This window comes from Talpa occidentalis, unplaced genomic scaffold (genome assembly GCF_014898055.3).
Source record: "Talpa occidentalis isolate TD23 unplaced genomic scaffold, MPIMG_talOcc4v2.1 talOcc4.7, whole genome shotgun sequence".
Classification (NCBI taxonomy): domain Eukaryota; kingdom Metazoa; phylum Chordata; class Mammalia; order Eulipotyphla; family Talpidae; genus Talpa; species Talpa occidentalis.
In genome coordinates this window covers 99999090-100014130 of record NW_023605083.1, presented here as the reverse complement: position 1 = coordinate 100014130, position 15041 = coordinate 99999090, and the positions used below count along the sequence as shown (strand labels likewise).

Sequence of the window (15041 nt, the reverse complement as noted above, 5' to 3'; positions counted from 1 at the left end):
GCAAGCTGCTCCACAGATGGCTCTGCTCTCAGCATCTCCCTACCCGTGCACCACATGGAGTGTCACATTCTGAAAGGGCAAAGCCCACTGAGCCCTCACTCCCAAGAAAGGTAAATGCTTCCAGAATGTACTGCCATAGACCTTACACACTGGACTTAGTCTGGGTCAACAAAAATGGTTTTCCTTGGGCATTCTGAAAGATTGGGTCTCTGGGGTACAGGAGCCTGAATGGATGGGTCTCTTTTGGGGGGTGGCTGTGGATGGCTCCAGGGCAGCTAGAGGCCATAGATGCCATGAAGAGAGGAGATACGTAGTGTGGGAGGCAAAGAGGGCTGATTCTCTTTGCATTTGGCCCAGAAGGCAGCTGGTGGCAAATATGCACCAATGGAAATGCCCTCTGCGGCCATCCTAGGTTGACAATGACTGTGCGCAGCATTCTAGGAGAGGAGGCAGAAGGGATGGAAGGCTGGGGCCAGGAAATGCAAGGAAAGTTCTATCGCTCATTTCTCTATACACACAGGAAGATATTAGAAAAGCTGGTTTGGAGACCAGCCCTTGGAGACCTTCCTACCCCTCAACAAGACTTTAGTCCTGTTTTGAGGGAGCAACCAAAGGGTCATTGGACTCAGGCCACAGGTTCCACTTCGTTTTTGTTTTTTTTTTTTTTTAGAGGCATGTTTTTATTTTATTTATTTATTTGTTTGTTCGTTTTGTTTATACATGCACTGGGTACAGTCAGAAGCACAGGAGGGTGAGAGAACTCACCAGAGCTACAGCAGGGAGCAGAGCAGGCAGAAGGACCAAGGTACACTGCTGAGGGGAGCAGCGGGTGGCAGGAGAAGTCTGCGCGCCATGTGGGACCCTCCTCTGGTGGCCGGGGAGCAGCCGGGGATCGAACCGGCGTTGCAGAGGCTGCGGGCAGCTTCGCAACCCAGCGCTCAACCGCTGCGCCACCGGGGAGGCCCCACAGGTTCCACTTCGGCCAGGAGACCCACCCATGCCTCATGGGCAGGAGGAAGGGTGGCGTTGATCTGTGTAGCCGCTTCATCTTAAAAGCATTTCAACTGCCAAGATGCTCAGAGTTTAGGATTCCCCTTCAATATTCCAAAGTCCTCCCTGACTAGGCCCTAGCACCTGCAAAACTCATCTCCTCTGCTAAATTGCCGGTTCCCTGAGGGCAGGGCCAGGACTCTGCTTCTTTGTAGTTGGGCTCAAAAGAAAAAAAAAAAAAAATCAAAGAGCACCAAGGAGATTCCAGACACCAAAGATAGTGAGGAAGAATGCACCGTGGCTCTGGTACCCACACAGTTAGCTGGACCTCTCTCCAGTATGGCTGGGGTCATATGGTAGCCTGCAACTCCATTACCGAGTCATAGGCTGATGAGAGTCAGTGAACTTCCCTCCCGTCCCCTTCCCCCATCCCTCATTCTTGTCTCACAGAGGTAACAGCATTTATTCTCCCAAGGGGGATCCTCAGACATGGGGGGTGGGGCTTATACGGTTTTTAAAAGTATGTTGAGTATGTAAGTAAAACCCCCTTTTCAAAGAGGTTAAAAAAAGGTTGACAAGATGTAATACTTCTATATACTCATCAAATGGCCATAATAAAGAAGATGAATACCTCAGGCTGGCGAGGACGTGAAACAACTAAAACTCTCACATGCTGGTAGGAGAATTGTTGGCATAACCATTAAACCCGAGCAAGGGCCTTCCCCTCTCCCAGCAATTTTACCCTTAGGTATTAGGTTGAACCATATGGGATGTGCAAATAGTCAACCATTTTTGACCAAAGATGGCAGTTTTACATATTCAAGTTAATAAATATCCAATAAAAAAGAATATATATATGCTGACCAGAAGACATGCTAGATGCTCATGGCAGCATTTTTCATAATGGTCCCAAACTGGTCTCACCAACAGTGGGAGGGACATGTAAACTGTGGTACATTTATCCAGTGGGACAGGCCTGCTGATGTGAGCAGGTAGAATAAAGGCTTACTTGGGCCTCCCTGGTGGCACAAGGGGTTAAGACGCAACCTATGAAACTGACCGCAGCCACTGAAGCATGAGTTCAATCCCTGGCCAGGGAGCAACCCAAACGGTGCAACAGACCTCTCCTGACTCACCTGCTGCTCCCCCAGCAATGTACTTCAGTCAATCTGCCTGTTCTGTTCCCCACTCTGTCTCTGGTGAATCCTCTCACCCCTTCCCCTCACCTCTGGTCTGTACCCCAGCTCTTGTATGCATAAAAATAAAATAAATCTTAAAAAAAAAAAAAAGAAGAAAGGCTAACGTCACATCCAATGACGTATGCGAGGCCCACACACAGAGGACCAAACACAACAGCGCTCCCATGCAGGAGTCCTCACAGAACGAGTTCAAGAACAGGAAAAACCCATCTACACTGTGAGAGGTCAGGCCGGTGGTCATCCCAGGGGTTGGGAGCACTTTTTGAGTTGTTTGGTCATATTCTGCTTCAGAGCTGGTTATATGGATACATTCCGTTTGTAAAAATTTATCAAGTTGAATATATTTTTTTGAAATGTGTGATTTCCTGTTTTATTTATTTCTTGTTTTATTATGATTCAATAAAAAGCAAAAAGGAACGAAAAAGTTGAGGATCCTGTTTTTCTGGTCCATCCCACCAGAAAAGCCAAGCCAGGTGTCAATTCTTAATGCTGCCTGCCATAACGAAGGCTGAAAGCTTTCAGGAACACTTCAAAACCTGAAGAGGAAGAACTGTCCCCATTTGGGTCGTCAAGCCCTCCAGATAGCACCCACACCTACAGCCTCTTGTGTTTCTCCAGCCCGGCACACAGGCCTAGAGGTTCTCTAAAGTTCTGCACATGCTGCTGCCAGGCCAGCAGGGGGAGCCCTCGGAACACGGTGCAAACCACAGAGTTGGCTCAGGGCTGAGCTCAGACTCAGGGCTGGGAGCAAGTTGGCAAGAATGGCAGCCTCTATTTTACACATAAGTAGGTAGAAACCCAGAGAAGTTAAAACATCTACCAAGGTCACACAGTCAAGTAGAAGTAGCAGTGAAAGGAGGTAGTGACATTATGGGAAAGCTTCAGAGGCCAGGGTGAGGTGTGCTGGCATTCCAGGGAGTGCCAGGGGCCATAGCCAGTGCAGGCTCCCTTTAGATCCTCTTGGCTAGGATCTACACACAGCAGAGGCAGCTGACCACTATGGGGCCTGGCCACAGGAAACACTCCTTCCAGATCTGACTCTGTAGAGACCTCACCTATGGCCACTGTGGGGCCTACCCAAGGGGTACAGGCTGGGGTGCTCCCTCCTTTGTGAGGAAAAGTCACTATGCACTTTCCTGACATCAATTACTAGAGGTGTTGCAGCACGGGAGTATAGTGGGACAGTCTGAGAATGAGGGGGCTGTGAGGGGCAGAGGTGGAGTGGGGAGAGCAGGGGTAAGGAGATATGCACATGTGCATGAGAAAGACACACACACAGACACAAACACACACACACACACACACACACACACACACACACACCACACACCCCAGGCAGAATGAAGGGATGGACAACCTAGGAAGCAAGGACAGGGGCATCATCTTCCTTCCTCAGAGCTTCAGTGAACTACATGGAGCCACTCGATGAGAAAACAACAAAGGACAGAACACCTGTCCTACACAGTCAATTGTTCTAGCCCCTGGGGATGCCGCATCCCTGAGCTCTCAGGGAACTCAGAATAGAGTAGATGATAGAAAAGTTAGCACAGAGGTACCCGAAGATCATAGAGGAAGTGAAGAGTGAGATGTATATTGTTAACCTGTCTGGTAGCAGGCCCCTGAGGGCTGTCTGCATGAAGGAAAGGAGTTACAGGGGAGGACTATCGTATCAGGCAGAGGGCACAGAAGACAGATCCAACAGACTCCTCGGCTTGGGCTGCTCTCTCCTCTCTGCCACCACCTTGAGAGCCCTATGCCCACCCCGATCACAGTGTCCCAAGTCTCAGCTCCACTTCCACTCTCATCTCCTCTTGGCTCCTGCAAGCTCTTATCTTTCCTGCACCGCAGCACTAATCACTCCACCTCCTTGTACGCGTTGACAAATGCGCTCTCCACCCTGTCGCCAGGGTGTTCTGTCTAAAATTCAGGTCTGATTGTGTATCCCCAGCTCAGAAACATTCAATGACTCCTTCCATGCCCCACTGCCCATAGACAAAGCACAAACTCCTCAGCATATATGGCCCACACACTCTTGACCTTCCTCTGGCCTCATCCCCTGCTCTCCCAGCAGCCACCAGCCTGGCTGCAGGGTCTTCACTGCACTCTGTCTCCATTAAAACATCCTATTCTCTTTACGAGGGCAGTTTCATCCCCTCCTCTTGAGTCTGGGGCTGGTGACTCCTTCTAACAAACAGAATATGACAGCAAAGATGGTGTGTGACCCAGACTCAGTCCTAAAAGGCACCACAGCTGCTTCTCTACCCTGTCTTGGATAACTTGATCTATGGAAAAACCAGTTGCTGTGTCATGGGGACACTCAAGAAGTTGACATTGCTGGCCGCCCACCAACAGTCAGCAAGGAGCTGAGGCCTTCTGCCAAGCCAGGTTGAGCCAGCAGAGCAGCCTCCAGCGCCAGTGGAGCCTTCATGAGGAAGCCCTGGTCAATAACACTGCAACTCTCCATGAGAGTTCCCCAGCCAGAGTGACTCAGTGAAGCTGCTCCTCAATTCCTGATCCACAGAAACTATGAGATAGTAAATGTGTTATTTGAAGTTGCTACGTTTGGGGTAACTTGTTACAGAGCAATGAATAATGAATGCATTCCAAAGCATCAGCTGTTCTCTTGGATGCTCACAGGCCTTTGCACATGCCATTCCCTTTGTGATGCATCCTATACCCATCATCCTTCAGAGTCCAACAGGAATCTTACCTCCTTAGTATCTCCCACTACCTCACTCACCTGGCCAGAAGCTGGCCCCAGCCATGGACTCGTAAGCCGGGCACACGGTCTAACGTGGCCCGATCTTTTCCATATTGCCTGATGGCTCAGAGGCCACTGTGGGCACCCAGAAAACTTCAGGAAGGTTCTGTCGAACAGCTAGAGCACCCACCACTTGGAGTTTCATTCCAGTAGGATGAGTGGATGAAAAGAAGCATCTTGTAACAAATACTTAAACCCAGAAGCTTCCACTCTTTCCTCCAAGTGATGGGAATGCACAAGGACTCAACTGATATGAGGCATATACCAAATACTCCATCCCAACAAGCCGGACAAGGGAAGCTAATCTACCTGGATCAGAGCAAGTACTTTGTCCTGTACAATGGTGGGAGGGTTGTTTTTGGGAGAAATGATCTTGACCAGAACACTGTCGATGAAGTCTCGGTTGGCCACAAGAATGTGGAAGCGGTGGCCACAGTTCTTTACACATGTCTCCAGCACCTGATGTGGAAGAAAAGAAAGAGAGGTTACCACAAGGGAGCCAGAGGAGACTGGAAACTGAAAAGCTGAATTTCCACTGCCCCTTCTTCCTTCTCCCAGATAGTTTTTCCAGCCAGTCTCCCCCAGAGCACAACCTAGACAGCACAGGCATCCCCCACACTCTAATTTAGCTCTTTCTCAAGGGAATGATGGCAGCCCCTTGCTGATGGAAGTCTCCTGTCCCTGCACAATAATCAGGCAATTAGTTGGTAATTGAGGCACCAGTTTTGCATGAGAAGGATGCTGGTGTTTTAATGGGATCAAAATGACTGAGCCGGTTCCTTAAAATTAGCATTCTAACTCCTCTCTCTGGGCCTCTGGGTGTGAGGTATTAGCCAATGGGATACAGGCTCTGTCACAGAGAAGGCTGCTGTGACAGGCTGAATTGCTTAGTGAGTTATTGGTCCTGGTACGTGAGGAAGCATACACACACACACACACACACACACACACAGCACAACCCACACAATCCTGCTTCTGCAACTAAAATGACAAAGAATTTTTCACCCTTGATAAGCGATTTGTGGGCCTCAGCTGCCAGTCAACTTTAAGGTTCAGGGTCACTGCAAGCCCTACAGACTCCTCCCCAGTCTGGAAAAAGGAGTTACAAGACCTAAGCCACACAGCAAAGTACAGAGTGTGTGGGTTCTGGGAGATGACCAGTGTGGGCCTGACTCTCTCACAGGTAACAACTAAAGAATCGCTCTGGCCTTACACACAGCTCTCTGAACTCTTCAGTTCTCTATAACCAACCCATATGATTACCTGGCCCCTCCCAGGCCAGCACCTACCCATGCCACAGCCCCCCAATGCCACAGGCAACTAGTGGGGAATTCTTCCTTAGAAGGGTGTCACCAGCAACAGGGGATATTTCTGACTGCCTCAGTTATCCTAATTTCCCCAAACTAACCATATATAACCTGCTCTCTTCCGCAGTTTCCTGCTCTCCCCTTTCCTGCCTATATGACCATCAAGACAATGATTGCCATCAAGCTCTGCTATAGGAAGGAAATAAAGGCAGAATCCACTTTAGAAAGATTTCCATCCGATACTGTCACCTTGAAGTTGGGCCATAAGAGGATAAATTTGGATACCAGGAAAATGCCCTGGCATGTTAAAGTACATTCCCTAGTGATTTTAGTTACTGAGAACAATTCATTTTCGGCATCACTCTGGGTTTAGCAAATGCCATGAATCAAATTCTGAGGGAAAAAAAAAAAAAAGCTCTCAACTCCCTATTTCTCTGCTAGTCTTTTTCCTCTTGATTATTCAAATCCCAATCCCCTGGCTGAGAGAAGTCTCTTAATAAGTCTTGGGTTTTCACTTGGGCAAAAAAGCCAAACAGTTTCTCTGCTTCAAGAGGAAACATGTTGTGGCTGTTTGGGATAAATAACCCACTATTCAAACCTACAGAGAGGTCCACATGCTGACCTGTTACAGTTTCTATTATAAGAACTCACTGTGGCCCAGTTTTTGCCACATCTGAAAAACTGGTAGCTTTTAAGACAGAAATAACACCTAAAGTTGTCCCTTTTAATTTCCTGACATGTGAAGGAAGGGCAGAAACCTGGTCTATTCCTTCCTGAAAGAATCCCTTGGCTGATTTTTTTTCTAGGAATCTGCAGGGATGAAGGGGTTTCACCCCGTACTCCAAGCTTGGTATGTCTAGCTAGCTGTAAAGTCTGGGCAAACGTCAAGACCTCTCTGAACTCAATTTCTTTATCCATAAAAGGGTGATGATGCAAAACCAATTTGGAAGGTTATAGAAAGCATTTGCATCAACACCTGAGAAGCTCAACCCAGTCTAGAGTTCTCTTCTGGTACTGGGTGAAAGTCAGCATTTTTATGAACAGGAAAATGATGACTAGGGAAGCAGCCAGCAAAGATGTCTCACAGCAGGCTGGGGCTCAAAAGGTAACCCACACTGAAGGCTTTGGCTTTCCACTCTTGGCTTCTGTGCCAGGTAGTGCTGCCCATGCCTCGTCTTCTGCTAGTATACATTTACAGATTAAAGCTCCCCCCATTTCACAGAAGGGTAGGAAAACCCAAGGGCACTACCAGAGGCCCTGCTGTCCCCCAGTGGCATATGCACCAAGCCAGCCACTGGATGTGTGTCCTGGAGGCTGTGCTAAGTGGAGGGTGGGAAGGCCCCATGAGTGGGGAGAGGCCAGGAGCATGGATTTTCCCAAGTGTTTTCCCACCCTGAGAAAGCAGCACTCACTGTTAATGCCAGCATCACTTCTCTGTAGTTCCGGTTCCCGTTGAGCCGCTTCTTCAGGGCTCGAATGGCATCCTTTGGCCTGGAAAAAAAGACATTATTAAGATCCTTGCATATTCCACTTTGGGGCACATCCTACAGATTCACTTCTACTTGTGTTAACTAGCAGACATACAAGGTTATACTGCAGCATGTCTGTAAATGTAAAAGATTGGAAATAAACTAAATCGCCATCAATGAAACAAGTTAAATTATTGATAAATCACATCTATCCACACCATGGCATACTATGCAGCTGCAAGAAAGAATAAAGACTCTTCTTATGCACCATGTGGAATAAACTCAAAGATATACGAAGAGTCACCTGCAGAGCAGTGCAGAAGGTATGCTCCAATTGGGGTTGTAATAAGACAACAACATACGAAGTACACAGGGAAGAACCTCTGGAAGGACCCAGGAAGCTGGTAGCTGGCGAGGGAACTAGGTGACAGAGTGAGGAAAGATGATTTTTCACTGATTGCCTATTTGCAATCTTTTTGAATTTTGTATTGCAGGCAAGTTATTATGTATTCAAAACAGCAACTTACCCACTGGGGTGTGGGTATACTGCAGAAGGTTTTTCCAGAGAAACCACACAGTGACACGGAGGAGAGTATGGCCAGGCTAGGCCTGGATCTTCATTTACTCCTCCCAGGGTACATGGAACTCCTTTTTCCCTGAGAAACTTAAGTAAGTCTCTAAAACCCCAAAACTGTGATTTTGTTAATGGATATGATACAGATTCCCAGAAAGAATCTTACAGAATTTTTGGCAGTCCCCAGGGTATAAGTGGGCCATGGTCAAAGCTCTTCCATAGGTTGACTGTTCCATTGTTATGGCTCTAAAATGTCTATTTTCTGTTTAGCAAACAAAAAAAGTTCTTTCAAATGTGTGTGAGGAAGTTAGGGGAAGGGAGGGTAGAAGCTCTGCTAATTAGCCCAATTTAGACAGAAATATACAGTAGCAAGGCAAGACTTCAGAAGAAATAAACAAACACCCTGAGTCCCCAATTTCCCATTCCCAATTTGAAGCATGGCTGCCCTGCAGGAATTCTTGGCTCCCGAGTTGATGGACTGATGGGATGAGGCTCTCTGGAGATTGGGTCCCTACCAAGTGTTGGCAGGATGGCTGCAATTTCCAAACAGGGATGCTGATTTTTGCAAATGCAGGATTTCACAAGTTCTCAGCTTTGTTTGTAGACTTGAGCTGGTGAAGGTCAGCGGCTGCAGGCCAGGGACATGGATTGATTTCTTCCCTCAAAGGCTCTGCCAAGCCATGGTTAGCTCTGACCCACTGCAGCCATCCCTCTCAATTCAGGCTCATTCCTCTCCTCTTGAACTTCCATGGAGCAGAAAAATGGGAACAGCCTCCAAGGACTGTGATCACTTCTAGCTCATAGAGCATCGCACACTCAGAGCTCCCCAGTGTGGGGTGATGGTGGTGGTGGTAAATCAGAGAGTCAGCAGGCTCCTGGGTTAGAGTTAAAATGAAAATTCATCTGCGGGAAGAACAGCCTGAGAGTGACTGGGTGAGCACAAAAGCAAGTATTTATCCCTCTCTCCAGGGGAGAAGCTTCACAGAGGAGGATCAAAGCCATGTCAGAGGGATTGCAAAGTTTCAAGAAGCAGCAGCAGATTAGACAGCATGGAGTTGGAAAGAGGGAGAAAGGAGAGAAGGAAGAGTCAAGTGCCCAGATGGAGCAGGAACAAGGGATCAGGAAGAAAAGGCAAATGTGTGATGCGTCAACAGTCAGGCAGGCTTCTGTGGAAAGGTCAGGCCCTCAGCGTGGCCACAGATCCTCACGATCTGGCCTCTGGGGCACTTTCCGCTTCCCAGGTATCTGGAACTCATCTCGTCCTTCAGCTCCTGAACTGCTACTTCTGAGATGCTTTCTCCTGGGTCCCCTCCAAGAGGGCCCAGCTGTCCTCCTCCACCACCCGAACACCTCTTCTTCCACCATTTCCTTCCCTCCCTCCCTCCCTCCCTGCCATTCTTTTGATTGTTTTGCTCTACTGCATGTATTCTCTCCGATGTTCCTTCCAGCTTAGAGGCAGGGCACAAAGACACACTGAGCTGGGGAAAGCCCCAGAGATGGTTATGAAAATGACCCAGCTAGGTGGATCCTCATCACAGTCACATTTCAGAATTGTCTGGGATGCAATTACCAAATACACATGTCTGTACCCTAAGTAGGTAGGTCTGGGCAAGGCCCTGTAAGTAGGGTCAAAAATTTATTCCTGGGGAGGTTATTGAGCCAGGCACTCCTGACCCAGGGTCCAGGACACCAGGGACTAGAAGTGATCTCAGTCATGGACATGAGGGAAACACCAGGAAGGGGTCTATGGGGTCAGCTCACCTGACCTGCACCCACTAGAATCACAGCCTCCCAGAGGTAAAACTTAGAATAAACAAAAGAGCCTCAGTCAGCACCTACGTGGCTGGAGCCAGCAGCCTAGGCTTGCATCCTGCATCTGCCCTTCTTAGCTATGCCACAAGACTTTTGGCAAGTGACCAAATACTTGGGGTGTCAATTTTCTCAATATTAAATTGGGCTGTCCCTACCTTATAGGGCTTTTGTGTGGGCTGCATGAGCTGGTGCAATGAAGGGCTTGGATGGGGGGCTCTGGGATGTGGCAAGTGCTCAGAGAATGGCAGACAGGGGTAAGGACAGTAGAACCCATAGTACAGGTACTACTGGTAACCCTCATTTTATAAACGAGCAAACTGATCTAAGAGAGATTAAGTGGGTAGAGGACCTAGGACTGCAGCCTGGACAGGTGTTAGAGATTTCATTTCCCTAACCGCACTACACTCCCCTATGCACGTGTTTCACACACTGCCCAGCAGCCTGGATGGACACCGTCCTCCCCTGCCATCTACCCTTTACCTGGCTAATGCCCTCGCATGTTGCAAGACTCCACTTGGGTGTCACCTCCTCCAAGAAAACCTTGCTCCCAACAGGCTGAGACTCTTAACTGCCACTGTTCTAGGCCCTCTCCTAGAGATACAGCTTCTTAGAGTCCTTGTCACACTGTGCTTTGATTATGTTCACATGCCTGCACGCCTCCTCACATTATTGAGTTGCTTAGGCACTTCATTTACTCACTTATTTAGCAAATATTTATCAAGGGTCAATTACATGCACACTGTGCTAGGTGCTGCAGACAAAGGAAAGCAAAATTCTTGCCCTCATGGAGCTCATCGTCTAAGAGGTGGTTGGGGGCAAGACACACCGTAACAAACATTACACAAATATGTAAGTTTAAACTGTGATGAGCCCAAGTATACTACATGAGGTCATTTAACAGGGGATTTGTCCAAATCAGGAAGGAGGGGTATCAGAGAAATGAGGTTCAAACTAAGGTCCAGAGAATGACAGAACGAATCAGTGAAAGGGAGAGGCAGACGGACACAGGAGGAAGGTAAGGTGTGGACTGGAAAAGCAGTGAACCACCCTCAAGGCCCCTGCCCTGCCTGGAGGCTCACCTGTCTCTCCTTCTGCATCTGCAGCAATGGGTATACCCCTGGGCATCTCCGCTCCAGGCCATCTAGTGCCACCTAGTGAGTGACTCAAGAACTGTCCACCTCCCTCCCATCTCCCTTCCAGTTCACTTCTCTGCATAGTCTTTTCACCACCTGAACACATTATAGGTGTTTAAATTATCTTGTCTGTAGCCTGACTCCCGTTCAGCACTAACAACTCCTTGTGGGAAGAAGATCTGTCTGTCCCGTCATTGCTGTGTCCTTAGGACTTCCACTAGGGCACAGTACAAGGCAGTTTCTCAGTAAATATATGTTGCCTGAAAAGCAGCATCAACCTTAAGAAGCTGGTGCCCAGTATATACACGGCTAGGCTGTAAATGATGGCACTGAGATGCAAGCCCAGGGTAGCCTGAACCCAAGCAGTTTTCATCATTCAGGAGATGGTTTAAGAGGGTAAGACTACAGAAAATATTTTCATATGGACAGAGGGTCAAATACAGGCTAATTTGGAAAAAGTATAAACAGAATGAAGCTCTAATGTAGAAGAGGATGCAGAGCCAACTACCAGAGCAGACCTGGTAGTGAGGGGTGGCTTGTAGGTCAAATCCACCCATGCCAGAAACACCTGCCTTGTGCTTTTGCAAGGATTTTCCCATGTCCTGCCTCCCCCATGGTCACCGTGGGGACCATGGCAAAGCAAAGCAGGGCAGAGACAGCCCCAGAAGGACAGGCTGAGGAGGAGGAGGGAAACAAAGGTAATGATTTGGTGCAGAGACTAACAAACACTGGGGGCCAAGTAACTAACCAACTGCATCTTCACTTGTGATTAAAAGCAGGTTATTAAAAGAGGTTGTCACTGCTCTAACTCAAGCACTGCCATTGGGAAAGTAGGGGTGGGAGGATGGATAGGAGGAGGAAAGATAATTAAGAGTGTCAGCTTATTAAATGCTAAAGCAAACAGACTAAAAGCACAACAAAATGTAAAACATCCGACACCCTTAATCCTGAAAGGTTTTGAGTGACACCGAGAGCTGACACGTTCACAGGATGGGAGTCTGGAGGACGAACATACCCTTCCTCTGTCTCATTGATGATGTCACAGATCTCCATGTTCAATGTCCAGTCCTCACTTTGCAGGGAGCCATCTGTTGCCTTTTCTGTAAATTCAGAAAGAAAATTGGTTTACTTTTCTCCTAGAATAAGGGGACCCTGGCAAGAAACAAGAAGGGACCAGAACCATCACACTTTCCTCCCATGCAGACGAACTGAGCCAAAAGAGCAGTTCTGGGGGTGCTGCTTTGACGAGGGAAAACCAAGCAGGAGGCCCAGGTCCAAGGGTTGATATCATAACATTGTCCTTCATTCAGTAAACTCCAGACAGAAAAGCTCATGATAGGTCTAAACCATCAAAAATCACCCCAAACAGGAAGATGATCAGTTTCCCAGTTCACAGATTCTGGAGCCAAACTACCCAGGTTCCAGTGCAAGCTCTATCACTTACTAGCAGTGTGAACTTGGGCCAATTACTTAACTCCTATGTACCCTGCTTTCCTCATTTGCAAATTAGTGAAAACAAGACTACCTACCCCATAGAGTTATGAATATTCAATGGGCTAATGATGAAATAGTCTGCAGCAGTCAGCCCTATTAGGTATTTGCTATGATAATTACTACAAATCAACTTTAGTCATGAAAAACTACATCTCAGAAAAAGGTAAAGAAGAGCGATCATCATTTTCTAAGTCACACCTGGCATGGCATTGGGTGTTTCACGTATATAGTATTTTATTTCATTCACAGGACAACTTCCTTAGAGTATAGTAGGAAAGGAGTCTTTTCGACAAATGGTGCTGGGCAAACTGGATATCCATATGTAAACGAATGAAGTTAGTAGACCCTTATCTCACACCCAAATACAAAAACTCCAAATGGATAAAAAATGTAGACCCAAGAGCCAAAACTCTGAGAAGAAAACACGAAGCAAAAGCTTCATGTCATTGGCTCTGGCGATGATTCTGCGGATACAACACCAAAGGCATAGGCAACAAAAGAAAAAATAAACAGGACTACATCAAAATGAAAATTTTCTGTCCATCAAAGGACACAATCAACACAATAAAAAGGAAAATTACAGAATGGGAGAAAGTATTTGCAAATCATATATGGAGTTAACATCCAAAATATCAAGAACTCTTACAACTCAACAATAAAAACCAAACCCAATTAAAAAATGGGCAAAATACCGGAACAAATATTTCTCCAGAGATATACTAATGGCCAATAAGCACGTGAAAAAAAATGTTTACTATTACTGATTAGAGAAATGCAAATCAAAATCACAATGAAATATCACCTCATACCCATTAGGATGGCTATTCTCAAACACCGGAAAACAGCAATAGTCGGTGAGGATGTGGAGAAACTAGAATCTTTGTATACTGTCCATGAGCCTTAAGATGATATAGCTGCTATGAAAAAACTGGATAGTAGTTCCTCCAAATATTTAGAATACCATATGATCCAGTAATTCTACTTCGGGTATATATCCCAAAGAATTGAAAGCAGGGTTTTAAAGAAATATTTGTATACCTATGCTCATAATAGCATTGTTTACAATAGCCAAAAGCTACAAGCAACACAATTGTCCTTTGGTAAGTGCACGGACAACAAAATGTGGTGCATGCACACACTGGAATATTATTCAACCTTAAAAAAGGAAATTCTGGTAAATGTTGCAACACGGGCAATCATGAGGATATTAGTCTAAGTGAGATAAGCCAGACACAAAAAGACAAAAACTGTATATTATTACTTATGTGAAGTAAATAGTAATCAGTTAGATCAGTGGAAACAGAGAGTAGAACGGTAGTTGCCTAGGGAAGGGGGAGAGAGAGTGGGAAGTTGGTTCATGGATATAGAGTTTCAGTTTTACAAGATGAAAACATTCTGGAGATTGGTTGTACAACAAAGTGAATGTATTGACACTTAAAACATGGATGAGAAGATAAGTTTTATGTTACGTGGATTTTAATACAATAACAATTTTTTTGAAAGATTTCCCAAGATATTTTTCCTCCCATATTTAAAAAGAAGAAGTTGAGGTTCAGATACATTGGGCACTCCCCCAGGATCACATAGGTGAACTGGTAGAGATATTGACTCTCAGGTCTGCCTTTATGGCCTAGGTATTTGCAAGATGCCACTTCACCTCTAGCAAAGGCAGAGTTGGGACCCGATGTTGGTATCTCAGGTGAATTTTAAACTTGCCCCAGTCTTACTGTACATTTCATAAAGGGAATAGGACACCATCACCATTTTAATGAAAACTTCAGAAAACCCACAACTTCCAATGACATTCAAATAATAAAACAAATGAACTCTGTACGTGCTAGAAGTGTCCTTGCTTTACTTGACACAGCTATGGAGAAGTGACACTTGTTTTTTACATAACACATTAGAACTCACACATCCAAACAAAGGCTGTACTTATAAGCAATGACAACACTCTCCAAAAATATAGCTATTGCTCAAAACATTCGTGCAACAGCCTTCAGTTTACATTAAAAAGCCTCATTGTTTTAATTTTTACCAGAAAGAATATAACCCAACTTTTGTATCCTCTTTATTCATCAGACTCTTAACCCTGAAAAAATAAATCTACCCAGAAATGGTGAGAGTCTGCCTCAGACAAAGGTCATAGGTACAGCAGATAGGGTGCTGGGAAGGTCCAAGATTTGGAAACCCTTAACCAGAGTCCTTAAATGGTGCCAATCTCAGGCACAGAGACACTGTTTGTTGTTTGCCTACAAGAAGAGGAACATGTGGTGAGTAAGGGGAAGGGGAAAAGGCATGA

General features: G+C 46.3%; 1 protein-coding gene across 12 annotated transcripts in view; it reads right to left on the bottom strand.

The window, feature by feature from the left end:
- TOM1L2 (target of myb1 like 2 membrane trafficking protein) overlaps positions 1–15041 on the bottom strand; it is a 109030-nt gene that overhangs the window by 39690 nt on the left and 54299 nt on the right. For all 12 annotated transcript variants that reach the window (XM_037493957.2, XM_037493956.2, XM_037493959.2 and 9 more), the window contains 3 exons: positions 12261–12345; positions 7670–7748; positions 5260–5409 (listed from right to left, as the gene is read on the bottom strand). In XM_037493957.2, coding sequence (XP_037349854.1) covers positions 5260–5409; positions 7670–7748; positions 12261–12345 — 314 coding nt within the window. The remainder of the gene's footprint in view (positions 1–5259; positions 5410–7669; positions 7749–12260; positions 12346–15041) is intronic.